Source organism: Loxodonta africana, chromosome X (assembly GCF_030014295.1).
Source record: "Loxodonta africana isolate mLoxAfr1 chromosome X, mLoxAfr1.hap2, whole genome shotgun sequence".
In the NCBI taxonomy this organism is placed as follows: Eukaryota; Metazoa; Chordata; class Mammalia; order Proboscidea; family Elephantidae; genus Loxodonta; species Loxodonta africana.
Genome location: NC_087369.1, coordinates 140,688,390 through 140,715,385, shown reverse-complemented (window position 1 = coordinate 140,715,385; position 26,996 = coordinate 140,688,390). Strand labels below are relative to the sequence as shown.

Genomic DNA, 26,996 nt, shown 5'->3' with positions numbered 1-26,996 from the left:
GATTCTTCTGAACTTCTGATCCAGAAATTCAGTTAACAGCAGCTGCCTTCCTCCTGAAGCCCTGGTGGTGCAGTGGTTAAGAACTCGGCTGCTAACCAAAAGGTAAGCAGTTCAAATCCACCAGCCGCTCCTTGGAAATCCTATGGGGTAGTTCTACTCTGTCCTCTAGGATTGCTATGGGTCAGAATCTACTTGATAGCAATGGGCCTTTCTTCTTCTCTCAGCTTGTGGGTAGGATTATGCCCAAAGATCCCTGTATAACTGGGAGGGCCACACAAGGAGGAGATCTTTCTCCCCTGGAGAACTGATTACTTTGCATTTGGCAAAAGGTACCAAACCTAGTGCCGTCGAGTCGATTCCAACTCATAGCAACCCTATAGGACAGAGTAGAACTGCCCCATAGAGTTTCCAAGGAGCGCCAAGCATTTGAACTGCCGACTCTTTGGTTAGCAGCCGTAGCACTTAACCACTACACCACCAGGGTTTCCAAAAGGTAAATGGGGCTTATATCTAACACGATGTCTCCTTGAGACCCTACATCTCTTGCTCTGGTTCTTGTACTGTGTGGAAGTTCTGCTGGGTCCATTAGCCATGAAGGATGGAGAAGAAAACATTGAGATATTCACTAATGGTGCCAATCCTATGGTTGTAAAGCAGCTCCTAGATCACTTGGCTTTTGCTCTCTCAGAGGCCCCTGCACTGTACCAGGAAAAGTCACATCCAGGAAATTTTCAATCTTCAATTTTAAACATCAACACCAACTTTCACTTGCCTCAACAGCTACACCCTGTCACTCCAGGACCATGTGCCACAGAGTTATTTACCACATTCGGAGAGAAGAAACCTGTTTTCTGGACTTCTCCCTACATCCCTCCCCTCTTAGTCCCAGCAATAGCTCTTATAGCAGAGATATTCCTTTAAAAAAAAAAAGATGAGCTTTTGTGTGTGTGTGAAAATGAAAGCAATGGATTCTAAGCTCATTTCCTCTCTTAATGAAGAGAGGTGGGGAAAGCCTCGAGAGTCAAGGCAAGTCTTCTCAAATATTTGGCTTGGACCTGCACCTCACCGCCTTGGTCTGTTTCCTTAGTGCCTCCCCTGAGAAACAAGGCTGAAGACAGCATAGGGTGTTAACAGGACCTGAGTCATTAATAACCAGATTGACCTTTGTGTGGGAAACTTCCCTTAACTGTAAAAGTGACAACCTCAAATGGCAGGGTAGTTGATAGCCTCAAGTCAAGGGTCCTGACACCCAGTGCTGCCTTGAGGGGCAGGATTCTTGACATGCAGAACAACTGGGAGGTTGTGGGAGAGGAAAATCAGGAATACAGTTCTGTCAGAAATATGGAGACTAAGCCAAAGTTTTACTTGATGTCCCATCTAAAGTGTTAGGAATGTGGATGCCTAGGTTAATCTCCAAGACATTTCTTGTTCTCTTCATTTGAGGGTGAATAGAATTGCTGGATAAGAAAATGCAATAGCAAATTATAAGCATCTTCCTGTAATTGAATCAAACTGAATGTGGTCATTTAAAAAGCTGAGACCTCAAAGCAGTCTTTCTTACTGCTCACGTGCCTGGCTCTCCCTCTGCAGCTCTTCTTAAGGTAGCAGGCACAACATCTCTTCGGGTTGTTGTTGCCTTTGAGCTTCCTGAACTTGTACCTGAGTATGGGACCTCCCCTTCCTGGCCCTGATAGTTAGGAGACAGGAATGTATAGTGATTAAGACCATGGGCTCTCAAACCAGACAGACCTTTCTGGTTTGCTTGGCAATGCTTGCGTTGCCACTGGTCATGTCATCTCTCAGACATTGTTTATCCCAATCTGTAAAATGGAGACCACAGTAGCAAATGCTTCAAATAATTGTTGTGAAGTTTAAGTGGGATATATCTTTGGAGAACACTGTGCCTGACACATAGTAAGCTCTCAATAAAATTAGTTGTTATTATTGTAGTTATTATTATTAGAGCTATGCTTGAGGATGGAGCCCTGGTGGCTCAGTGCTTAAGAGCTCAGCTGCTAACCAAAATGTCAGCAGGTCAAATCCACCAGCCACTCCTTGAAGACCCTATGGGGCAGTTCTACTCTATCCTGTAGGGTCACTATGAGTCTGAATCGACTCGATGGCAATGGGTTTGGTTTGGTTTTATGCTTGGGGACAGTTGATCTGGCCTCTTCCCAAGAGCCCCCATGGGGCCTGGCAGTAACAAAGGGATATTGAACATCTTGGTCAGGAGTACCCCAGGTGCAGAATTTTAGCGAGCTTCTATTGTGGCCCGTTTTCTCTGGCTATAGAGCCTGAAGGCCAGCTGTCCTGAGCAGTAAGTAGGAAAACCTACGACAGAAGCAAGCATGTCCACTCCATGGCAGCAAGAGTTTTGTTTGGTTCATTGCTGTAGGCCCAGTGCCTGAAATTGGGTATGGTACATAGTAGATGCTTAGCCAGTGTTTGTTAAAGGTAAAATTAGTGATCCTGATCCACATCAAGAGGACCATGGCCAGGACCAATGCCTCAAATTCAAGTGTACCATGGGCTTCAAACTGGAATCAACTAAATTAGTCTGATGAACCTCAAGGAAAACCCAAATGATCATTTTGTATACCTTTAGGAAAACTAGTAAAGCAGTTCTAACTAAGACTAGTTCTTTAGATTTTCTAAAAATTCCAGGAAATCAACCTTGAGAGGATTAAAATAAGCAACCAACTCAGTCAAGACCCAATCCTGACAATACCTAGAATAATAGGAGCAAGGATTGTAGTTTGGATGGAGAGCTCAGATCATAACTCAAAAAACTCACCTCCAGAAGAATCAGATTCCAAAAACCAGAGCCAACATCAAAACCAGGATCAGAATAAAACAAGATCTGTAGTTTTTTGTTTTTTTTGTAGTTAGCATCAGTAGGAAGATAACACCAGGAATCTGGATTTGAACCAACACACAATTTGAAGTTTCTGTCTTTGGGGGTTGGTAAAAGTAGGCAGCAACCCAGAAGGTAACCCAAGGCTGTTGGTCTTTGGTCTGAATTAGGCTCTAGAAGTGAAGACATAGGAGATTCTTTCCTGGGCATGTATTTTTTTTTTTGAGGTGGGGGTGGAGGGGGCAGGGTTCTTAGTCTTTCAGCCGTTAAGCAAGAGGAGAGCACCAGTGACTTGGAGAAATTATACCGGTTTTAACTTTTTCTTCCTCTCCTCCTGGTGACAGATCCTACCACTTCGGCCTCGACAACCCAGCATCAGCCCACCTCTTATCCGAACTGACACAATCTCTATGGACTTTGAAGAAATCTCTGTGGATGATGGGTTACCTATCAGATCACAAAAGAAGTCTTCATCCCATAAAACCTTGACAGTGGGGAAGGTAAGAATTAGCCCTATCTGCAGAGGCAGGTTGGGGGCCGCGTGTCAGAGACATAATTTCTTCTTGCACTTTTTCCTCCTGCTCTAGGTCAACAACAGGGGACCCTTTGAGAAAGGAGCTGCCATTCTTGGCTTTTGATATGCATGATAATTTACATTTTCCATTCAATTCTATAAACCAAATAATCAGCATTTTATTTATAAGCAAATGGAAGACAGTGTTTCAGAAAAAAATAACAGTTTGCAGATGTCTTCTATTATTTCGGAGCCCTGGTGGCACAGCTGCTAACCAAAAGGTCGGTAGTTTGAATCCACTAGCCACTCCTTGGAAACTCTGTCCTGTAGGGTTGCTATGAGTAGGAATCAACTTGACAGCAACAGGTTTTGCTTTGGGTTTTGGTTTCTGTTATTTCAGAAAGAAAAAAAAAAACAGAGTTTTATAGAAGTGAAGGCTTTACCGTTATAAATCCCAAAATCTCAAAGGATAGGGCATGTAGTAATATTTGATAGCCACAAATACATATGAAAAAACAGTTGGGACATGAGAGGGCATGTATATGTATTTCATATGTCTAGGTTTGCCAACCAAATAGTATCAATCAGATCTTACGTAGCAGAAGCAGACTTCATTTAGATATGTCAAGAAACAATTAGATAATGACCAAAGCTGGTTGTAGGTGGATGAATATTCCCTAATTTATGCATTTGGGCTATGATTATAAGCATTTCTGTAGAATGACAATCAGAGGAATCAGGAGGGACAGTCTGAATTGGTGGAAGGATTGAATTAGTTAACATGTTTTATTGGGGGAAAATAAAAACCCAAAACCAAACCCATTGCCTTTGAGCTGATTCCAACTCATAGTGACCCAATATACATAGCATAAAATTTACTATTTTAACTATTTTAAATGGTATAATTCAGTGGCATTAAGTATATTTGCAGTGCTGTGCAATTATCACCACTACCTAGTTCCAGAAATTTCTCAGCCCCCCAAATGGAAACCCCATACCTATTAAGCAGTTATTCCATATTTCCTTCTCTCCCAACCCCCTGGAAACAACTCCTCTGCTTTCTGTTTCAATAGATTTGCCTATTCTGGACATTTCATATAAATGGAATCATAGAGTATGTGGGCTTTCAGATCTGGCTTCTTTCACTGCGCATGTTTTCAAGATTCATTGATGTTGTAATGTGCATTCTTACGTCATTCCTTTGTATGGCTGAATAATATTCCACTGTCTGGATGTACCACATTTTGTTTATCCATTCATCTGTTGATGGACACTTGGGTGGTTTTCTTTTTTTTTTTCTGGCTATTGTAAATAATATTGCTATGAACATTTATGTACAAGTTTTTATTAAAACACCTGGTTTCAATTCTTTTGGGTATATACCTAGGAATGGGATTGCTAGACCATATGGTAACTCTATGTTTACATTTTCAAGGAACTGCCAAACCATTTTTCCCAGCAGCTGCGCCACTTTACATTCTCATCAGCAATGTATGAGAGTTCCAATTTCCCCACATCCTCACCAACACTTGTTATTTTCCATTTTAAATTCTCTTTATGGCTATCCCCTAGAGTGTGAAGTGGTATTTCATTGTGGTTTTGATAGGCATTTCCCTAATGACTAAAGATGCTGAGCATGTTTTCATGTGCTTGTTGGCCATTTGTATATCTTCTTTGAAGAAATGTCTGTTCAAATCCCTTGATCCTCTTTTTTTTTTGGAGCCACAGCAAGGCCACACCACAATTCATTTTCCACAACAGATTTCTTAGATTCCATATCTCAATAATATTGATATAGGCTTTCAAAGCTCTAAAATTATGAGACTTGTAAAAAACCCTTCTGAAGTAAATTATTGAGGACATCGTCATCTTGTTCATGAACAGAGATCACTGTGGTGACTGTTTTTAGACACATCACAGGGCAACAAAATCATTTGTAACTATTCATGGGGTAGTTTATAGGTTTCAGGGCAGAGGGTGACAGTTGGGTATGAATGAATAAAAACAGAATTATCTTCCAACAATTCTGACAAAGGTGTATTTGGAAGGACGTTAAGTGTGAAGCTAGGAATCCTGGATTCTGGTCCTGGGTTTCCTCCTGTGTGATCTAGATAAGTCATTTGGTGTCTCTGGTCCTTAGTTTTCTCAGCTATAAAATGAGTTTGTTGGATTTGATTTAAAAAAAGTGGTAATAACATTTTCTAGTACTTAGTATATGTCAGCAATGTTCTAAGCACGTCATACACATTGACACATTTAATCCTTACAGTGACCTATAAGATAGGTGCTACAGTTATCCCACATTACAGCTGAAAAACTGAGGCACAGGAGATCACTGATCTAAGCCCATTAGTGATAGAGCCAGATTTTCAAAGGCAATCCGGATACAGAGCCCAAGTAGTAACCGTTAGGCAGCACTGGCTAACAACTGAAGTGTTTTCAATATCCTATATAGCAGTGCAGAAACCCTGGTGGCATAACGGTTGAGAGCTATAGCTGCTAACCAAAAGGTCAGCATTTTGAATCCACCAGGCGCTCCTTGAGACTCTATGGGGCAGTTCTGCTCTGCCCTATAGGGTTGCTATGAGTCGGAATTGACTGGACAGCAATGGGTTTTTTTTTTTTTAATACTATTGCAGGAGTCCCTGGGTGTTACAAACGGTTAACAAATTTGCCTGCTAACTGAAAGACTGGAGGTCTGAGCCCACCTAGAGGCACTCTGGAAGAAAGGCCTGGCAAACTACCTCCAAAAAACCAGCAATTGAAAACCCTACGGAGTACAGTTCCACTCCAACACGCATACCATTGCCATGAGTCAAGAGGACTTGACTGGAACTAGAAATGTTGTTAGTCGCAACTGAGTCATTTCTGACTCATGGCGACCTCATGTGAGCAAAACAGAAATGCTCCACAGGTTTTTTGAGGCTGTGATCTTTCAGAACTTTGCTCATTTTTAAGTTAGATTATTTGTCTTTTTGTTGTTGAGTTGTAAGACTTCTTTATGTGTTCTGTATACTAGACCCTTATCAGGTATATGATTTGCAAATATTTTCTCCCATTCTGTGGGTTGTCTTTTTATTCTCTTGATAGTATCTTTTGGTGCACAAAAGTTCTTAATTTTGATGAAGTCCAGTTTATCTGTTTTTCTTTTGTTGCTTGTGCAAGGATCCATTGCCAAATCCAAGGTCAGGAAGATTTACCCCTATGTTTTCTTCTAAGAGTTTTATACTTTTAGCTCTTACATTTAGGTCTTTGACCAATTTTGAGTAAATCGTGTGAGTAAAGGGTACAACTTCATTCTTTTGCATGTAGATACCAATTTGTCATAGCGCCATTTGGTGAAAAAACTATACTTTCCCCATCGAGTGGTCTTGGCACTCTTACAGAAAATCAATTGACCATAGGCGTATGGGTTTATTTCTGGACTCTCAATTCTATTCCATTGATCTATATAGCTATCCTTATGCCAGTACTACACTGTTTTTGTTATTGTTGCTTGGTAGTAAGTTTTGAAATTGGGAAGTGTGAGTTCTCCAATTTTGTTCTTTTTTTTTTTTTTTTTTTTGAAGACTGTTTTGGCTGTTTCGGTTTCCTTGAAATTACATATGAATTTTAGGATGTGCTTTTCCATTTCTGCAAAAAAGATTGTTGAGATTTTGATAGCAATTGCATTGTATCTGTAAATCCCTTTGGGGAGTATTGCCATCTTAACCATATTTTCTTCCAATCCATGAACATGGATTGGGGGGGGGTCTTTTCATTTATTTTTTTTTTTCATTCATCTAAGTTTCTTTCAGCAGTGTTGTATAATTTTCAGTGTACAAATCTTACATCTCCTTGGTTAAACTTATGCCTAAGTATTTTATTCTTTTTGATGCTATTGTAAATGAAATTGTTTTCTTAATTTCATTTTTGGATGTTTCATTGCTAGTGTATAGAAATACAACTGATTTGTGTCTTGATCTTGTATCCAGCAAATGTTGCTGAATTCGTTTATTAGCTCTAATATTTTTTGTGGATTCTTTAGGGTTTTCTATATATTTGATTATGTCATCTGTGAACAGAGATTGTTTTATTTCTTTCTGATTTGGATGCCTTTTATTTTTTTTCTTGCCGGTTGCCCTGGCTAGAACCTCCAGTATAGTGTTGAATAGCAGTGGTAAAGCAGAAGTATTTGTCTAGTTCCTCATCTTAGGGGGAAGGTCTTTCACCATCGACTATGATGCTAGCTGTGGGTTTTTCATATATGCCCTTTATCATGTTAAGAAATTCCCTGTTGTCTTAGTTATCTAGTGCTGCTAAAGCAGAAATATCACAAGTGGATGGCTTTAACAAACAGAAATTTATTTCCTCACTGTTTAGGAGGCCAGAAGTCCAAATTCAGGGCACTGGCTCTAGGGGAAGGCTTTCTTTCTGTGTCAGCCCTGGGGGAAGGTCCTTGTTCCTTGGTTCCTTGGTGATCTTCGTGTGGCATGGCATCTATCTACCCCCATCTCTGCTTCTCCGCTTGCTTGTTTAATCTCTTTTATATCTCAAAAGAGATTGATCCAAAACATACCCTACACTAATCCCATCTCATTAACATAAAAAGACAACCCATTCCCAAATTGGATTATAACCACAGGCATAGAGGTTAGGATTTACAACACATATTTCAGGGGGACACAATTCAATCTGTAATACTTATATTTCTAATTTTTTTTAGTGTTTTTATCATGAAATAGTGTTGGATTTTATCAAATGCTTTTTCTACAGCTATTAAGGTGAAAATTCAGGGTTTTTTTTTCCTTCATTCTATTGATTGATTTTTTGTATGTTCAACTATCCTTGCAAGATAAATCCCATAGTTGATCTGTATAATCCTTTTATTTTATGTTGTAAGATTCAGTTTGCTAATATTTTGATGAGGATTTTTACATCTATACTCATAAGGAATATTGGTCTGTAGTTTTGTTTTCTTGTGATTTCTTTGTCTGACTTTGGCATCAGAGTAATTGTGGTCTTATAAGATGATCTAGGGAATATTCCTTCCTCTTATTTTTTGGAAGATTTTGAGAAGGATTGGTGTTAATTCTTTAAATGTTTGGTAGAATTCACCAGTGAAGCCATCTGGTTCTGAACCTTTCCTTTGTTAGGAGGTTTTTGATTACTAATTCAATCTCTTCACTTGTTATAGGTCTGTTCAGCTTTTGTATCTTCTTCATTCGGTTTTGGTAGTTTGGGTGTTTCAAGGAATTTGCCCACTCTATCTAGATTATCTAATTTGCTGACATACAATTGTTCATAGTTCATAGTACTGTGTTATAATTCTCTATATTTCTGTAAGGTTAGTAGTAATGCCCCATCTTTGATTTCTGATTTTACTAATTTGAGTCTCTTCTCTTTTTTTCTTGGTCAGTCTAGCTAAGGGGTTTATCAATTTTGTTAATCATTTTCAAGAAGCAACTTTTGGTTTTATTGATTTTCTATTCTTTATTTTGTTATCGCCTCTCTAATCTTCAGTATTTCCTTTTTCTGCTAGGTTTGCATTTAGTTTGTCCTTCTTTTTCAAGTTTCTTGAGGTGTAAAGTTATGTTATTGATTTGAGATCTTTCTCCTTTTTTAAAGTAAGCATTTACAACTACAAATTTCCCTTTAGCACTACTTTCATTGCATCCCATAAGTTTTGGAATCTTGTATTTTTGTATTTTAATTAGTCTCAAAGTATTTTCTAATTTTCAATGTGATTTCTGCTTTGACAAATTGGTTGTTTAAGAATGTATTGTTGATTTCCACATATTTGTGTATTTTCCATGTTTCTTTCTGTCATTGATTTGTAGTTTCATTCCATTGTGATCAGAGAAGATATTTGTGTGATTTCAATATTTTTAAATTTACTGAGACTTGTTTTGTGTCCTAAGATATGGTCTATCCTAGAAAATGACCGGTGTGCACTTGAGAAGAATGTATATTCTACTGTTGCTGGGTATTGTGTTCTATATATGTATCTGTTAGGTCTAATTGATCTTCTATCTTATTGTTCTATTCACTTTTGAAAGTGTGTATTGAATTCATCAACTATTATTGTAGAACTGTCTATTTCTCCCTTCAATTCTGTCAGTGTTTGCTTCATGTATTTTGGAGCTTTTTTATGTTTGTAATGTTTGATGGCTGATCCTTTTATTAATATATAATGTCCTTCTTTGTCTCTTGTGGGGAGAAAGATGTGGCAGTTGGCTCCCATAAAGATTTACAGGCTTGGAAACTCTATGGGGCACTTCTACTCTGTCCTATAGGGTCACTATGAGTTGGAATTGACTCCATGGCAGTGGGTTTGGTTTTGGTTTGTGTCTCTTGCAAAAAAACTTTTTCTTTTTCTTTTTTTTTTTTTTTAACAAATCCTGTCTCACTTCATGTATTTCCTCCTTTTTATTTATTTATTTATTTATATTGTACTTTAGGTGAAGGTTTACAGAACAAACTAGTTTCTCATCAAACAGTACACACATCGTTCTGTGACATTGGTTAACAACCCCACGACATGTCAACACTCTCTCTTGTCAACACTCTATCTTGTCAACCCTGGGTTCCCTACTACCAGCTTTCCTGTTCCTTCCTGCCTTCCAGTCCCTGCCCCAGAGCTGGTGTGCCCCTTTAATCTTGTTTTGTTCCATGGGCCTGTTCAATCTTTGGCTGAAGGGTGAACCTCAGGAGTGACATCATTACTGAGCTGAAAGGTGTCCGGTGGCCATACTCTCTGGGTTTCTCCAGTCTCTGTCAGGCCAGCAAGTCTGGTCTTTCTTTTTGAGTTAGAATTTTGTTCTACATTTTTCTCCAGCTCTGTCGGAGACCCTCTATTGTGATCACTATCAGAGCAGTCAGTGGTGGTGACTGGGCACCATCTCGTTGTACTGGACTCAGTCTGGTGGAGGCCATGGTAGATGTGGTCCATTAGTCCTTTGGACTAATCTTTCCCTTGTGTCTTTAGTTTTCTTCATTCTTCCTTGCTCCCAAAGGGGTGAGAACAGTGGAATATCCTAGATGCCCGCTCACAGGCTTTTAGACCCCAGACGTTACTCATCAAAGTAGAATCTAGAACATATTCTTTATAAACTATGTTATGCCAATTGAGCTAGACATTCCCTGAAATCATGGTCTCCACAGCCCTCAGCCCAGCAATTCAGTCCCTCAGGGAGTTTGGGTGTGTCTATGGAGCTGCCATGACCTTGCCTTGGTCAAATTGTGCTGGCTTCCCCAGTATTGTGTACTGTCTTACCCTTCACCAAAGTTTCCACTTATCTATTGCCTATTAAGTGTTTTTCCATGCCCACCCCTCCTCTCCCTTGTAAACATCGAAGATTGTTTCTTTTTGTATGTAAACCTTTTCATGAGTGTTTAAATAGTGGTCTCATACAAAATTTGTCCTTTTGTGATTGATTTATTTCACTCAGCATAATGCCTTCCAGATTCATCCGTTTTGAGATGCTTCACAGACTCATCGTTGTTCTTTATCGTTGAGTAATACACCATTGTGTGTATGTACCACAGTCTGTTTATCCCTTCATCTGTTGATGGGCATCTAGGTTGTTTCCATCTTTTTGCTATTGTGAACAATGCTGCAATGAACATGGGTGCGCATATGTCTATTCGTGTGACGACTTTTATTTCTCTAGGATATATTCCTGGGAGTGGGATTGCTGGGTCATATGGTATTTCTATTTCTAGCTTTCTAAGGAAGCACCATATCCTTTTCCACAATGGTTGTATCATTTTATATTCCCACTAACAGTGCATAAGAGTTCCGATCTCCCTGCAGCCTCTCCAACATTTGTTATTTCCTGTTTTATTGACTCATGCCAGTAATTCTGGGGTAAGATGGTATCTCATTGTGGTTTTGATTTGCATTTCTCTAGTGGCTGGAGATCATGAACATTTCCTCATGTGTCTGTTGGTCGCTTAAATGTCTTCTTTGGTGAAGTGTCTTCACATCCTTTGCCCTTTTTTTAACTGGATTATTTGTCTTTTTGTGGTAGGGGTGTTGGATTTTCTTGTAGATTTTAGAGATTAGACCTTTGTCTGATTTGTAATAGCCAATTTTTTTTTCCCAGTCTGTAGGTTCTCTTTTTACTCTTTTGGTGAAGTATTTGATGAGCATAAGTTTAATTTTTAGAAGATCCCAGGTATCTAGCTTATCTTCTGGAGCTTATGTGTTCTTGGTTGTAGTCTGTATCCTGTTAATGCCATGTATTAGGGCCTCTAGCACTGATCCTATATTTTCTTCTATGAACTTCATGGTTTCTGGCTTTATATTTAGGTCTTTGATCCATTTTGGGTTAGTTTTTGTGAATGGTGTGAGGTATGAGACCTGTTTCATTTTTTTACAGATGGACATCCAGCTTTGCCAGCACCGTTTGTTAAAAAGAGTGTCTTTTCCCTCATTTGGTGGACTTTGGGCCCTTGATGAAGATCAGGTGACCATAAGTGGATGGATTTACATCTAAGTTCTAAATTCTGCTCCATTGGTCAATGTATCTGTCATTGTACCAGTACCAAGCTGTTTTGACTACTGTTGCTGTATAGTAGGTTCTGAGGTCAGGCAGTGCAAGTCTCCTACTTTATTCTTCTTCTTCAGTAGTGCTTTACTTATCTGGGGCTTCTTCCCTTTCCATATAAAGTTAATGATTAGTTCCATTTCTTTAAAGAATGTTGTTGGTATTTGGATCGGGATTGCATTGTATTTGTAAATTGCTTTGGGTAGAATTGTCATTTTCTCAACATTGAGTCTACCTATCCATGAGCATGGTATTTTTTTTTTCATTTAAGTAGATTTGTTTTGGTTTCTTGCAGTAGTGTTTTGTAGTTGTCTTTGTATGGGTCTTTTATATCCCTGGTTAGATTTATTCCTATGGGCCTTTGCTTTGGACAACTGGTTCCCTTATTTTGTTGATGCCCTGAGCACACGCTTACCTTGCTTATTGGGTAATCTGTTCCTGATCTTTTTATGTGAAAAGTACAGTGCTAAGCACTTCCCATTCATCTTTTCATTTAATCTTTACACTGTACACTATATGTGTACATGGTAAACTGAGGTATGTGTTATTATCATCCCCATTCTACAGACATAGTAACAGCCTCAAAGAGGTTAGATAACTTGTCCAATGTCAAACAGCCAACAAATGGCAGGGCTAGGACCTCAAATTCAGGCCTGTTCAATTCTAAATTTCATGCTCTTATTATCCATACTAGTTAAGGAATTGAAAAGATTGTGATAGGAAGGGGGCTGCAGGGAATATCTAAATTCCACCTCCTAGAACTTTCGAGTTGGCAAATTGTTGGCTATAACAGCTTAACACATAACAAGGATTCCAAGTGAGGCAGCAGCTACACAGGAACTCTCACAAATGGGCACATAAGCCACTTTGACACATCCAGGAAATTAAAATCCTAACAGCCAATATCTGGCCTCACACCCTGTTCCAGTACCTCTTGATACAGAAGCCCCCCACCAAGAATCCCTTTTTCCACCAAGAGCTACTTCTTTTGGAGACGTCCCAAAGATTATTTGCTTTTCTAGCTTTTGACCGAATAGCTCCTGCAGAACCTCAGCTCCCCAGCACCCCACTGTCAACACTTTCAGGCAGTTTTAGAGTGGACTTTTCCCCAGGGTGACAACTTTTTTGGGCCAAACGCTTGAGGAAATCTGGGCCCAAACAGCCACCAGGTGATGCCTTTATTTTAGACATAACAATCAGGTTTTCCCTTGTTCCAAGGAGATAGCCCAACAGCTCACTATCCCTACTCACGTGTTTCTTATCAATAGCTAAAGGTAAAGGGAGAAACCCTAGCATCATACAATAGACAAAGAGACCATCAAAAGGATGACTAAATGCATGCGTTATTGACCAAACTACTTTGCATTGGGTCTGGAAATTTGACAGCAAAAAAAAAAAAATGAACTAAAATATATTTAATGTTGCCAAGAGCAGGCCTTACCCCAGCTAACAAACAGCAAGAGAATGCCCAGCCCTCTACCAGCCAGTGCTGAAGGATTCCTTCCCTTGGCCCTAGGCCCCACCAAAGTTCCTTCCTCAGGAAGATTCTGGGTTAGTAGGATCCAGACCTGGCACATCTCCCAGATGTTGGGGCGAAAGGACCCCATTTAATTCCAGCTGTTAATCAGAAGCTGTCTGTGCTACCCTCCCTCTAAAACACAGGTGAAGGAATGAAAACACCTCAGCTATCCTTAATAATATGCACACTGGGTACAGAGACGGTCTGTTGGCTCAGAGTGCAGCAGGAAGTGGGGGTGAGGCTGAGGAAGTAGGGAAAAGAGCCCCATTTCCTCCACTCACTTTTCTTTCAGAAACCTGCCAGGAAGGGATTAGGTTTGCTTTTCCCAGGTAGCTTATACAATCCTCTGGCTGGCTTTTGTAATAACTTCCCAAGGTTGCTCCTGACCAGTATGGCCTGGGGAATGGATGAGACCTAAAAGGGAGCCCCACTTCCCAGAGGGAATCCAGATATTGCTGGCTTCTGTTCTAAGGCAACTGACAGGGTTGTTTAGGAACTTTCTGGGCTTCTGTTTGAAAATGAGAGCCTTTCTCTTCATGCCAGAGGACTAGGTAGTCATTCTCAACCCTGGTCCCAAGAAGACTCACTTTGTGAGCCTGCTAAGCCTATTGCAAGGCGCCATTCCTGATATTCTTATAATACATTAGGTCTCGGTATGTGCCCGAAATGTGCTTTTCAGCACTCATTCCAGGTAATTCTGATGCTGGACCATACTTTGAGAAACACTGCCCAGAGATCTAGAGTATGAACAGTTTAATTTGCTGATGAGTTTAACAGAAGTTATAATATATACACATAATCTAAACCCATCAACAGAGATCATCTGTTGTTTAGAATCATATGCCTGAGCTCGAGCTTCATGATCAGGTGGGGATAACGATTGATGGCTTTGCTCTCGAACTTTCAGTCCAGGTTTGAGTAGAGCCATGGGTCTGTTTTCAGACCTAACGCCCGGGAACTCCTTAATGAGAGTCAAGCAAAGACAAGGAGACTAATGGCTGAGATTAAGTTTGATGGACTCTTGGCTTAGGCTGTGTTATAGATTGAATTGTGTCCCCCCAAAATATGCATTGAAATTCTAATCCCTGTACTTGTAAATATGACACTATTTGGAAATAGCAGGGTTCCTTTTGTTATGCTAATGAGACTGGCACCATAGGGTGGATCTTAAACTTAATCACTTCTGAGTTATAAAAAGACCAGAATACACACAGAGACACAGAGAGAGGGAAGACAGACAGCCAAGAACATCAAGGATCACCAGCAGACCCCAGAAACTAGGAGAGAGGCTCACAGAAGGAATCAACACAGCTAAGACCCTGATTTGGACTTTTAGCCTCCAGGACAATGAGAAAATAAATTCCTGTTCTGTAAATCCACCCACTGGTGGTATTTCTGTTACAGCAACACTGGGTAACTAAGACAGGCTGTGACTGGAAACAGATAAACTCTCTCTTGCACACAGCCCATTTAGAAATTGCCAGGTTTTTGCTGAGCCTGATTTCTCTGTTATGCTATAGAATGAGTTTCGCCAGAGTAAATAATGTTTTTATCTGTAGTGCTTATACCACAAGGTTTGGGAAGCCAACTGAATTGAAAATGTTTCTTTATTAAATATGTATTGACTTTTTGTCTAGGCATTATAAGTTAGTTTTCATGCAAGATAAGTTGCATGGTGTCCTTTTAGGGTTTCTCAGATCCGCAGGCCTTCTTGTCTTTCTCCATTTACCTTTGGCTGAAGCTAGTGTGGGCCTCAGAGAGAATAACTAAAATGATATATGGAAGGGAGGAGCTTGCTGCGAAGCAACATTTGGTAGAAGCTTTTTAACATAATAATGGTTTCAGGGGACATCTAGGTCAACTGGCACAACAAAACGTACTCAGAAAACATTCCGTATCGCACTTTGGAGAGAGGCATCTGGGGTCTTAAAGGCTAGCAAGTGGCCATCTAAGGTGCATCAATTGGTCTCAACCCACCTGGAGCAAAGGAAAATGAAGAACACCAAAGACACAATGTAATTATGAGCCCAAGAGGCAGAAAGGGCCACATAAACCAGTGACTACCTCAGCCTGAGACCAGAAGAGTTAACTACATGGTGCCTGGCTACAACCGATGACTGCCCGCACAGGGAACACAACAGAGAACCCCTGAGGGAGCAGGAGAGCTAGTGGGATGCAGACCCCAAATTCTCATAAAAAGACCAGACTTAATTGTCTCACTGAGAGTAGAAGGACCCTGGAGGTTATGGTCCCCAGACTTTCTGTTAGCCCAAGACAGGAACCATTTCCAGAGCTAACTCTTCAGACAGGGATTGGACTGGACTACAGGATAGACTATGACACTGGTGAGGAGTGAGCTTCTTAGTTCAAGTAGACACATGAGACTATGTGGGCAGCTCCTGTCTGGAGGGGAGATGAGAAGACAGAGGGGGACAGGAGCTGGCTGAATGGACACAGGGAATACAGGGTGGAGAAGAGGAGTGTGCTGTCTCATTAGGGGGAGAGCAACTAGGAGTACATAGCAAGGCGTATATAAATTTTTGTATGACAGACTGACTTGATTTGTAAACTTTCACTTAAAGCACAATAAAAAAAGAAGCTCAGAGGAGACTATTTTGAAGCTTTTACAGAGGAACACAAGTAGATGCCCCAGAACCAGACAGTTTGGAGAGGTGGGGGCCAGCCATAATGAGGACAAGGTTACAAGCTCCATCTGCACCCTATGGGAGTGGGAGCACTCAGATCCTCAGTGTTCCCCCATCGGCCTTATACCCAGGGATGGATTATCCAATAAGTAAGGAATGCACAGGCTTACTTGTGCTTACTTACTAGCCTATAGTGCACAACTTCGCCTTTTTTCATCTCATCTTTGATTTCACCCATGTGAAATTGTTCATTACAAAGTAGTTAGTAAACACAATTAAGCCGTGCCTGCCTTGCTTACTGTAAACCCATGCACACCTTACTTACTGGTTAATCTGCCCCTGCTTGCACCCATGAACAGCAAATGTAAGTAAAGGCAATATGATCTCTATGCACACACAACTTCCAGGCAAGTGCTCTTCCATCCTGATTTTGTTCCCCCTACCCAGACCTCCTATGTAGAAATCGCAGAGCCTTGCTGTTTTACTGACACAGGTTGTGCCTCTGACCCCAGCCAGATGCCTTCCTGTCATTAAGAAGATAGAGAACAAGATAAAATGCAAACCCCCCAACAGTGGAAGCTCCATTAAGTGGTTGGGTTCCTGTCCTGAGGGTAATGGGGAGCCCCTGAATGCTTTCTAAGCAGGGGAGCAACCTGAACTTCTTTCTGTTTCTCATTTTCACTTGCAAGAGAACTAGATAGAGGAACATGTGTACCTTGCCTCTAGTGTGCCCATTGACCGGAAGTGTCAGCGGAGGTGTAGGAGAAGCGGACATTAATTCACAGAGTTTTCTTCTTTAAGAATTCTTCAGCCAGTGGACTTTCCAGCTTTTGAGTCTAGTGACAGCAGGTGGGATTGACTTGTTTCTTTTCTCTCGTTCTCTCCAGAGCTCCTCTGAGATATCATCTGGACTCATTCGCTTACCCTCCTTGACCACGCTTGCCTCTTCCAGCAGCACCCAGCTGTCCATTGGTTTCAGCACTCCAGCCACTACCCAGGGCTGTTTGGATTCTTCAGCTGCACGACACAAGATGGCTTTAAACCCGCGGAAACAAAGGATCAAGAAGGAACTTCAAGTGACTGTAAGTCCTTCAAGAGGCCCAGGAGTAAATTCTTGTATAAATTCTTTGTATAATGAAAAATGAGTTCTAACTTTTGCAATTTGCTCTTGGGAAGTGGTACGGCTTAGGGAACCCATATCCCAGGTGGTGGTGGTAGGTTCCATGGTATTGATTTCAACTCACAGCGACCCTAGGTGACAGAGTAGAACTGCCCTGCCCCATAGGGTTTTCTAGTAATATTTGCTGGAGTAGGTCACCAGGTCTTTCTCCTCAAGAGCCACTGGGTGAGTTCAAACTGCCAACCTTGCTGTTAGCAGCTGAGTGCTTAACATTGTGCCACCAGGGCTCCTATACCATAGGTAAGGATGCTGAAGTTGAGGCACTGTCCTGGGCTTGACACCCCCAGAGGGGTGAGCAAGCTTGCATCTAACAGGTGGGGTAGCCTATCCATTTGGAACTTGTATAAAAGTGACTGAAGAAAAGAGCAACAGTGACTAAACCCCCAGAAACTCCTTATTGGATTAAAAAAAAATTTTTTTTTTTTTTAGCATCTGGGAATTCACTCAGCCCTCTGTAGAGAATCTTCAACCCTAGCCCAGATCAGGGTTATTTTAGTCATTAATTAGATGAAATTCATGAGTTACAAATGGCAGCACTTCCACTCATTCGTAGGTGAGGCTTCCAGGAACTCCAAATATTCACAACTCAGCTATTAACCCTTCAAAAGATCATGACATCTTTTAAAGGATTATCTATATGAGATCAGATTGACAACAGCAACTCAAAAGGTTAGATGAGAAGCTTAGGGGTCAGTGAGTTTGTGTTGACAATGGTGAAACAGAGCATCGAGAAAGGTGGCACAACTTGAAGAATGTAACCAATGTCACTGAATTGTACATGTAGAAATTGTTGAATTGATGATGTTTTGCTATGCCTACCTTCATCAAAAATAGAAAGTTCTTTCAGTGTCAAACAGATGTCACAAAATCCTGTCACATGACTTTCTAGGAGGCAGAGCTATGCTTAGGCCAACTGATTATGTTAAAAACATGGTCACAGATCAGACTCAGAATCCTGACAACAAAGAGAAGTGACAGCAGATAACAGAGAGAGATGACAGAAGCAATCTGGGGCCATTTAGTATAGGCCAAGAACCTTGCCCAGCTCAATAGCTCCCTCAGGGCCACACTGAATCATAGTTCTGTGCAATAGATTATGTTCATTGTTCGTCCTAGTCACCAAGAAAAGTTGAATTATGTTCCCTGACTTCTGTTTAAGAGGATAGGGAAGTAATGCCATTGGAAAAGATTTTCACTAAAAGTTAAGAATTAAAAGATGCTGGTGTTTGAAAAAAAGAGCCTTGGTGGTGCAATGGTTTAGCGCTTGGCTCCTAACCAAGAGCTTGGAGGTTCAAACCCACCTAGCTGCTCTGCATGAGAAAGACCTGGCAATCTGCTTCTGTAAAGATAACAGCAATAAAACTCTATGGGTCAGTTCTACACTGTCACATGAGGTTGCTATGAGTCAGATATCAACTCGACAGCACCCAGCAACAACAGGTGAAGAGGTTGTGTCAGTGAGCTAGAAAATTCACTCTGGTGGAACACCCAATCCCCTAACGATTCTGGGCTATAAGTAAGGGGCTCTAAATCAGAGCTGGAAAAGACAGAAAGATTGTGTAGTGCAAGTATTTTACAGGGAAGGACATTAAACTACGAATAGTTAAAGTACTTACCCAAAGTCAAACACCCAGGTAATATCGGAGCTAGGTCCAGAACCCAGTCTTCTGACTTCCAGCCCAGCACTCTTTTCACCCACCCCATTGCCTCTAGCTTAGACATCTAAATTTAGCTTTAGAAAGTAGTTGTTATTGTTGTTAGGTGCCACTGAGTCAGTTCCAACTCATAGTGACCCTACGTACAACAAAACGAAACACTGCCCAGTCCTGCGCCATCCTTACAATCGCTGTTATGCTTGAGCCCATTGTTGCAGCCACTGTGTCAGTCCATCTCGTGGAGGGTCTTCCTCTTTTTTGCTGACCCTCTGCTTTATCAAGCATGATGTCCTTCTGCATGGACTGGTCCCTCCTGATAACATGTCCAAAGTATGTGAGACAAAGTCTCGCCGTCCTTGCTTCTAATGAGCACACGGGCTGTACTTCTTCCAAGACAGATTTGTTTGTTCTTCTGGCAGTCTGATACATACTGGTATATTCAGTATTCTTCATCAACACCATAATTCAAAGGCACCAATTCTTTTGTCTTCTTTATTCATTGTCCAGCTTTCACATGCATATGAGGCAATTGAAAACACCATGGCTTGGGTCAGGCGCACCTTAGTCTTCAAGGTGCCATCTTTACCTTTCAAGACTTTAAAAAGGTCTTTTGCAGCAGATTTGCCCAATGCAATGTGTCTTTTGATTTCTTGACTGGTGCTTCCATGGGCGTTGATTGTGGATCCAAGTAAAATGAAATTCTTGACAACTTCAATCTTTTCTCCATTTATCAAGATGTTGCTTATTGGTCCAGTTGTGAGGATTTTTGTTTTCTTTATGCTGAGGTGCAATCCATACTGAAGGCTGTCGTCTTTGATCTTCATCAGTAAGTGCTTCGAGTCCTCTTTGCTTTCAGCAAGGAAGGTTGTATCATCTGCATGATGCAGGTTGTTAATGAATCTTCCTCCAATCCTGGAGACAGAGTACAAATTGAGAGAGTAGTTGGCAGGGACTGGGTGTGCAGTTAAGAGGGGTCCTATGGTAGCCCTAAGAGGGTCTCCTTGGTTTGGTGTCAGGCAAGGGGTGTAAAGCCCTGTACACACATTATCCCCTGGACACGTTACCACAAACATGGGAGGTGGGAGATGTTGGCTGAGGGAAACTTCATTGTGACCCTTCTTTCTTCCTTCTGATAGCCTAATTGAGAAGAGGCCTTGACAGCACTCTCTGAACAGGCCTGAACATCTCCTGCTTCCCTATGACTCTCTCCCTGACACATGGATGAATATAAAAGGGTCCAGGGTCATTTATAACACAAAAGCTGCTATCACTTGGATCTTTTTTTTTCTTTTTTTATTGTGCTTTCAGTGAAAGTTTATAATTCAAGTCAGTTTCTCTCATACAAAAAATTATACACACATTGTTACGTGACCCTAGTTGCTCTCCCTACAATGTGACAGCCCACTCCTTCTCTCTACCCTGTGTTTCCCATGTCCATTCAACCAGCTCTTGTCCCCCTCTGCCTTCTCATCTCCCCTCCAGACAAGAGCTGCCCACATAGTCTCATGTGTCTACTTGAACCAAGAAGCTCACTCCTCACCACTATCATGTTCTATCTTATAGTCCAGTCCAATCCCTGTCTGAAGAGTTGGCTTTGGGAATGGTTCCTGTCTTGGGCTAACAGAAGGTCTGGGGACCATGACCTCCAGGGTCCTTCTAGTCTCAGTCAGACCATTAAGTCTGGTCTTTTTACAAGAACTTGAGGTCTGCATCCCACTGCTCTTCTGCTCCCTCAGGGGTTCTCTGTTGTGTTCCCTGTCAGGGCAGTCATCGGTTGTAGCCGGGCACCATCTAGTTCTTCTGGTCTCAGGCTGATTTAGTCTCTGCTTTATGTGGCCCTTTCTGCCTCTTGGGCTCGTAATTACCTTGTGTCTTTGGTGTTCTTCATTCTCCTTTGCTCCAGGTGTGTTGGGACCAATGTGATGCATCTTCGATGGCAGCTTGTTAGCTTTTAAGACCCCAGTCATGACTCACCAAAGTGGGATGCAGAACGTTTTCTGAATATACTTCGTCATGCCAATTGACCTAGATGTCCCCTGAAACCATGGTCCCCAGACCCCTGGCCCTGCTACTCTGTCCCTTGAAGTGTTTGGTTGTATTCAGGAAACTTCTTAGCTTTTGATTAGTCCAGTTGTGCTGACTTCCTCTGTATTGTGTGTCGTCGTTTCCTTCACCTAAAATAATTCTTGTCTACTATATTTTTTTGGGAGGGGTTATCTAATTAGTGAATACCCCCTCCCTCCCCACCCTCATAACCATCAAAGAATGTTTCCATCTGTGTTTAAACCTTTTTTCAGTTCTTATAGTAGTGGTCTTGTACAATATTTGTCCTTTTGCAACTGCCTAATTTCACTCAGTATAATGCCTTCCAGATTCCTCCATGTTACGAGATGTTTCACGGATTCATCGTTGTTCTTTATTGTTGTGTAGTATTCTGTTGTGTGAATACACAATAATCTGTCTATCCATTCATCCATTAATGGTCACCTTGGTTGTTTCCATCTTTTTGCTTTTGTAAACAGTGCTGCAATGAACATGAGTGTGCATATATCTATCCTTGTGAAGGCTCTTATTTCTCTAGGATATATTCCGAGGAGTAGGATTGCTGGATTGTATGGTACTTCTATTTCTAGTTTTCTAAGGAAGCGCTAAATTGATTTCCAAAGTGGTTGTACCATTTTACATTCCCACCAGCAGTATAGAAGTGTTCCAGTCTCTCCAACATTTATTCTTTTGTGTTTTTTGGATTAATGCCAGCCTTGTTGGGGTGAGATGGTATCTCACTATAGTTTTGATTTGCATTTCTCTAATGGCTAATGATCATGAGCATTTTCTCATGTCTCTGTTAGCCATCTGAATGTCTTCTTTGGTGAACTGTGTGTTCATATCCTTTGCCCATTTTTTAATTGGGTTGTTTTTCTTTTTGTTGTTGAGTTTTTGCAGTACCATGTAGGTTTTAGAGATCAGACGCTGATTAGAATTGTTGTAACCAAAAACTTTTTCCTAGCCTCTAGGTAATCTTTTTACTCTTTTGGTGAAGTTTTTGGATGAGCATAAGTGTTTGATTTTTAGGAACTCCCAGTTATCTAGTTTCTCTTCTGGTGTTTGTGCATTGTTAGTAATGTTTTGTATACTGTTTATGCCATGTATTAGTGCTCCTAGCATTGTCCCTATTTTTTCTTCCATGATCCTTATTGTTTTAGATTTTATATTTAGGTCTTTGATCCACTTTGAGTTGGTTTTTGTGCCTGGTGTGAGGTATGGGTCTTGTTTCATTTTTTTTTTTTTTTTTACAGATGGATACCCAGTTATGCCAGCACCATTTGTTAAAGAGACTGTCTTTTTCCCATTTAATAAACCTGGGCCTTTGTCAAATATCAGCTGCTCATAGGTGGATGATTTTACATCTGGATTCTCAATTCTGTTCCATTGGTCTATGTATCTCTTGTTATACCAGTACCATGCTCTTTTGACTATGTGGCAGTAAAATAGGTTGTAAAGACAGGTAGCGTGAGGCCTCCCACTTTGTTCTTCTTTTTCAGTAATGCTTTGCTTATCCAGGCCCTCTTCCCTTTCCATATTAAGTTGGTGCTTTGTTTCTCCATCTCATTAAAAAATGCCATTGGAATTTGGATTGGGACTGCATTATATCTGTAGATTGCTTTGGGTAGAATAGATGTTTTCACGATGTTGAGTCTTCCTATCCATGAGCAAGGTATGTTTTTCCACTTACGTAGGTCTCTTTTGGTTTCTTCCAGTAGTGTCTTGTAGTTTTCTTTGTATAGGCCCTTTATGTCTCTGGTTAGAGTTATTCCTAAGTATATTTTCTTCTTGGGGGCTATTGTAAATGGTATTGATTTGGTGATTTCTTCTTCGACATTCTCTTTGTTGGTTATCACTTGCTTCTTGCTCTGGAATGACTTAGATCTGCAAGTCCCACAGGAGGTTTGTCCTTAGCGCTAACTTATAGACATGGAAACTGAGAATCAGAGCATAACCTGCCCAAGGTCACACAGCTAGTAGGGGATGGAGCAGTGACTTGAACCCAGGTCTACCAGACCTCATTCACTCAAAAATTATCTTAAGCTGTGTCTGTGCAGGCACTTTGTGTGGTAGCATAAAAATTTGTATGTCTGTCTTTAACACGTGCCATAAAGGCTTATACTAAGCAAATGCCAGATGCTCTTTAGTGCAGTGCTACTCTAACATTTCCAGAGCTGCACTGTAATTATCTGCAAACCTTGTTTATGCTAAACCAATTTCAACTCATTCGGTGCAAGGGCTGAACCCTTCATCTTTTAATCTCTTCCCTTCCAACAAAACCCCAATCTTCTTTGTTCTTTGGAGCTGGAAGGACATAATTCATGCTTTTACTAAATTCCCTGAATCAAAGCCAAACAGGATTTGAATTTGGCTCACACTTCTAGCAAACCAAATTTGAGAATTCCAGTGTTGCCAGGGGCCTGATTGTTGTCAGACCCAGCAACCCCATTTTCAGATTAATGGCCTTCCAGTATGGTTCAGTGGGTTCCAGGGTGTTTTAGCATGTCACTCAGAGATCCAACCAAACCATTTGCCAGTCAAGTCGATTCTGAATTGTGGTAACCCCCATCTGTGTCAGAGTCGAACTATGCTCCATAGGGGTTTCAATGTCTGACTTTTTGGAAGTAGATCACCAGGCCTTTCTTTCAAGGTGCCTTGGCTGGACTCCAACCTCCAACCTTTTGGTTAGCAGCTGAGCTCATTAACTGTTTATACCACCCAGGGACTCCTTCAGAGATCAGAAACTCCAAATACAGATGAAACACTTACAAGGAGTAAAACAATCACCAGAGACCTCTAGCTGGATGCCGCTGGGAATAACTTCCATCTTTAATGGTATTGTTATGCTTCTAGTGGAGGTGTTTGGATATCAACAACATTTTTCCTGATTTTTTTTCCCTTTGGCAACCATGAAGGGGTGGGTAGAGAACACTTCAGTCTGATTCAAACTCTTTCTCTCCCTGTTTTAGGTGAAACCAAAGCAGGAGGAGCCAAGCCTTCCACTGGCTTCTGAAGAAGAGAAGAGTACAACCGAAATAAAAGAACCTGACCAAAAGAAGCCGAAAAAAGACAGTGCAGGTTGGCACATCTTCACCCTCATCCCAAAACATGCATTGCCAGCTTAAATGCACAGTGCTGTATGAGAGGAGCCATATGAAGAGGAACCTGCTGCCCTTGGTCCTCAAAAACCTTTTTATTTAAGAAGCATACTAAGGTGCTCCAGGTTTCTCCGTCTAAACTGCCTAACAAATGCAATTGCCCCTTGTGTAGGGTTTAGGTAAAGGTCATACCTGATTCCTATTTTATCTAAATGAACTTCCAAGCATAAAGGTGTTTTGTTTGTTTGTAAGTTTGTTTTATCCTCTCTGAGTATATTTCATGTGGTGACTTCCTCGGTGAGCCCGTCTCTCTGAAGGGAGCCAGTGATTTCCCCTTCAGTGATCCCCTCAACAACAGAACCAGACAAGAATAACAAAGTTGGTCCTAAACTGCCTTTTTAAAGTTGCCTTTCTCTTCCAGTAGAGAGAAAAGGTCTCGTGTTAACAGTGAGACCAGTTCCCACATCTGTAGGCAAAACAGCTTGGGCAGCTGCAGACAAATGTCCTTGGCAGCTGACACCCATCAAACCCTCAAACAACAAATACCACCAGAGTGAAAATCTGTGTGTGTGTGTGTGCATGCACACTCACACACGTGTGCATATGTGGATATTGGCTTCAGCTGATGGAAAGCTAATTTCAAGCAGTACGTACTTGGTAAAACAAAATTCCAGTTCCACAAATTAACAGTTACCTCATGTTTTTGCCACAAAGGATTTCACACGTGGGCTCAAAGACAGGATATCTCTAAACAAATTTTCCCATGAAAACTAACAAAACGATCACACATACACACACAAAGAAATTAAATGAGCAATCTCTTTTACTTTCTTTTTATGTTTTTCATGTTTATTCTTAGTAGTTGTCCGTTTTCACCCAGAGGATAGAACTGAGTCAGTGTCCATGGGGGCAGATACTTGGGTTTTCCACATAATGAGAGTGGTTTGGAGTATAACCAGCTATGCTCAGTGCTGTATGCTGGATATGAAACCACTAGATGGAGCTAGGGATACAGCAGATGGTGAGGGAGGAGAGGCAGCCAAGGGCCCTCCCACCTGGCAATAAACTAGAGAGGGAGAGGAGCAATCTGTAAACTGTCGCCTTGTGCTTGAACTGAAGTCTGTGACTGATGCAATTGTTAAGGCTTTTCAAAAACTGTTTTGTATGTATAATATCACATAGGATTATTTTAATACAAAAGAGAAGAAAAGGGGGCCATAATCCTACCTCCCAAATAGCTCCTGTTGACACCTTTCTAAAAAAAATAAAGCAACACGTGCACATGAGATGAAAATTCAAGTCTTTTGGAGAAATGTTAAGTAGAAAATATAAATATCAATTACAAAGTAAAAATTTCCATTTTCTCTGCCCCAATCAGTTTCTTCAAAGGTAACCAAAATTGCCTTTTGATGTGTTATACACCTAATGATAGATGGGACTATTGGTAAAATGGTGATGAACCAACCCTGGAATCAGTTCATAAAACTGGTATTTCCCTTTGATTTAAAAATTTTCAACTGTGGAAGGCTAATAGTGACCAAGTTGCTCTTTACCTTCTGAATAACTGCTTCTTCATGCTAAGGAATTCTACAGCAAATAGGTACTCACTGGGACAGGGCAGAGTATTTTTATTTTAGGACGTCAAAAGCACACACATTTCTCCTTTCATTATTTCTATTTGGTACAGGTACCTCAAGCCAGGAACAAAGCAACGAGACTGAGATTTATGCTAAGAATGCAACAGATCAGAAGAAGGCTTCAAACACTGACGCAGCTGAGAGTCAGGGCTACCCAGTGTCAGCAGCACATGGAGGGAAAGGATCAAGTACTTCAGGCACGAGTGAGTGTGGATCCAAAGGAAGAAGACTTAAAAAATCCAGTCAAGCCCATGGCCTGGGAGATCGAGCTGAGTCCCCATCTGCTGAGAAGACTGCCAAGGATTGCCCTCTCAGGTACCTGCCCTTGGAGAAGCAAGTTATGGAGCAGCCCACAACTCCAGAATCAGAAACAGCTACCCCTCAGGAGTTGCTAAATGCCAGCATAGATGGCAAAGCCAGAAAAGCGTCAGCACCACAACGCATACCTGAAGATGGGAGAGAGTCCATGGTTAGTGGTCCACCACCAAACAATGAAGATTGGGCTTCTGGAGCTGAGGACAATGAAGATAGGGCTTCTGGAGCTGAGGACAATGAAGATAGGGCTTCGGGAGCTGAGAACAATGAAGATAGGGCTTCGGGAGCTGAGAACAATGAAGATAGGGCTTCGGGAGCTGAGAACAATGAAGATAGGGCTTCTGGAGCTGAGAACAATGAAGATAGGGCTTCGGGAGCTGAGAAAACAGAAGCCGAAGCTTCTCTTTCGCCTGCAGTGGAAAGCCCTTCTACAACCCAAGAAGATGGCACCCCTTCAGTGAGAGTGGAGGCTCAGGCCCTTATGGATCCTTCTCAAATCCAGTCAGAAGGGGAAGCATCTCCCAGCCTTGATTCACAAAATGCCCAATGTAAAATGGAGTCAGCTCAGGATACCCCAACTATCTGCAAAGAAAAGCATCCTGCAAACATGCTCCAGGCCTTCACAGCAAGCACTGCAGGTACAGCAAGTGCTAGGGCAGAGAGAAGCATTTCTGCAGAGAGGCTGCCTCCCAGAAGCCTTTCTCAGGCTTTGGAAAGGCCTGAAGACTGTCAACAAGTCTCAGATTCAGAGAGTACTTCAGAAGAGGAGAGTGATTCAGAGGACCAGCTGGCTCCTGGACACTCTTTCCAGACCTTAGGGAAGCTTGAAAATGAACAAGAAGTCTCCTCAGAATCAGAAAGTTTAGTTGTGGGATTGAGCAGTTCTGGGCAGCAAATGGCTCTCAGACCCTTGTCACAGGCCTTGGGAATGGCTGAAGATGAACAAGAAGCCTCCTCAGATTCACAGAATATTTCAGAGGAGGGGACTGGTTCAGGGAAGGGGAC

At 41.4% G+C, this 26,996-nt stretch overlaps 1 protein-coding gene across 1 annotated transcript in view; it reads left to right on the top strand.

Annotated features, from left to right (window-relative positions):
- Positions 1-26,996, top strand: part of KIAA1210 (KIAA1210 ortholog) — a 63,952-nt gene that overhangs the window by 23,880 nt on the left and 13,076 nt on the right. The window contains exons 5-9 of the mRNA XM_064278475.1: positions 3,199-3,354; positions 16,951-17,145; positions 23,911-24,019; positions 25,727-26,162; positions 26,343-26,910. Of these exons, the coding sequence (XP_064134545.1) occupies positions 3,199-3,354; positions 16,951-17,145; positions 23,911-24,019; positions 25,727-26,162; positions 26,343-26,910 (1,464 nt within the window). The remainder of the gene's footprint in view (positions 1-3,198; positions 3,355-16,950; positions 17,146-23,910; positions 24,020-25,726; positions 26,163-26,342; positions 26,911-26,996) is intronic.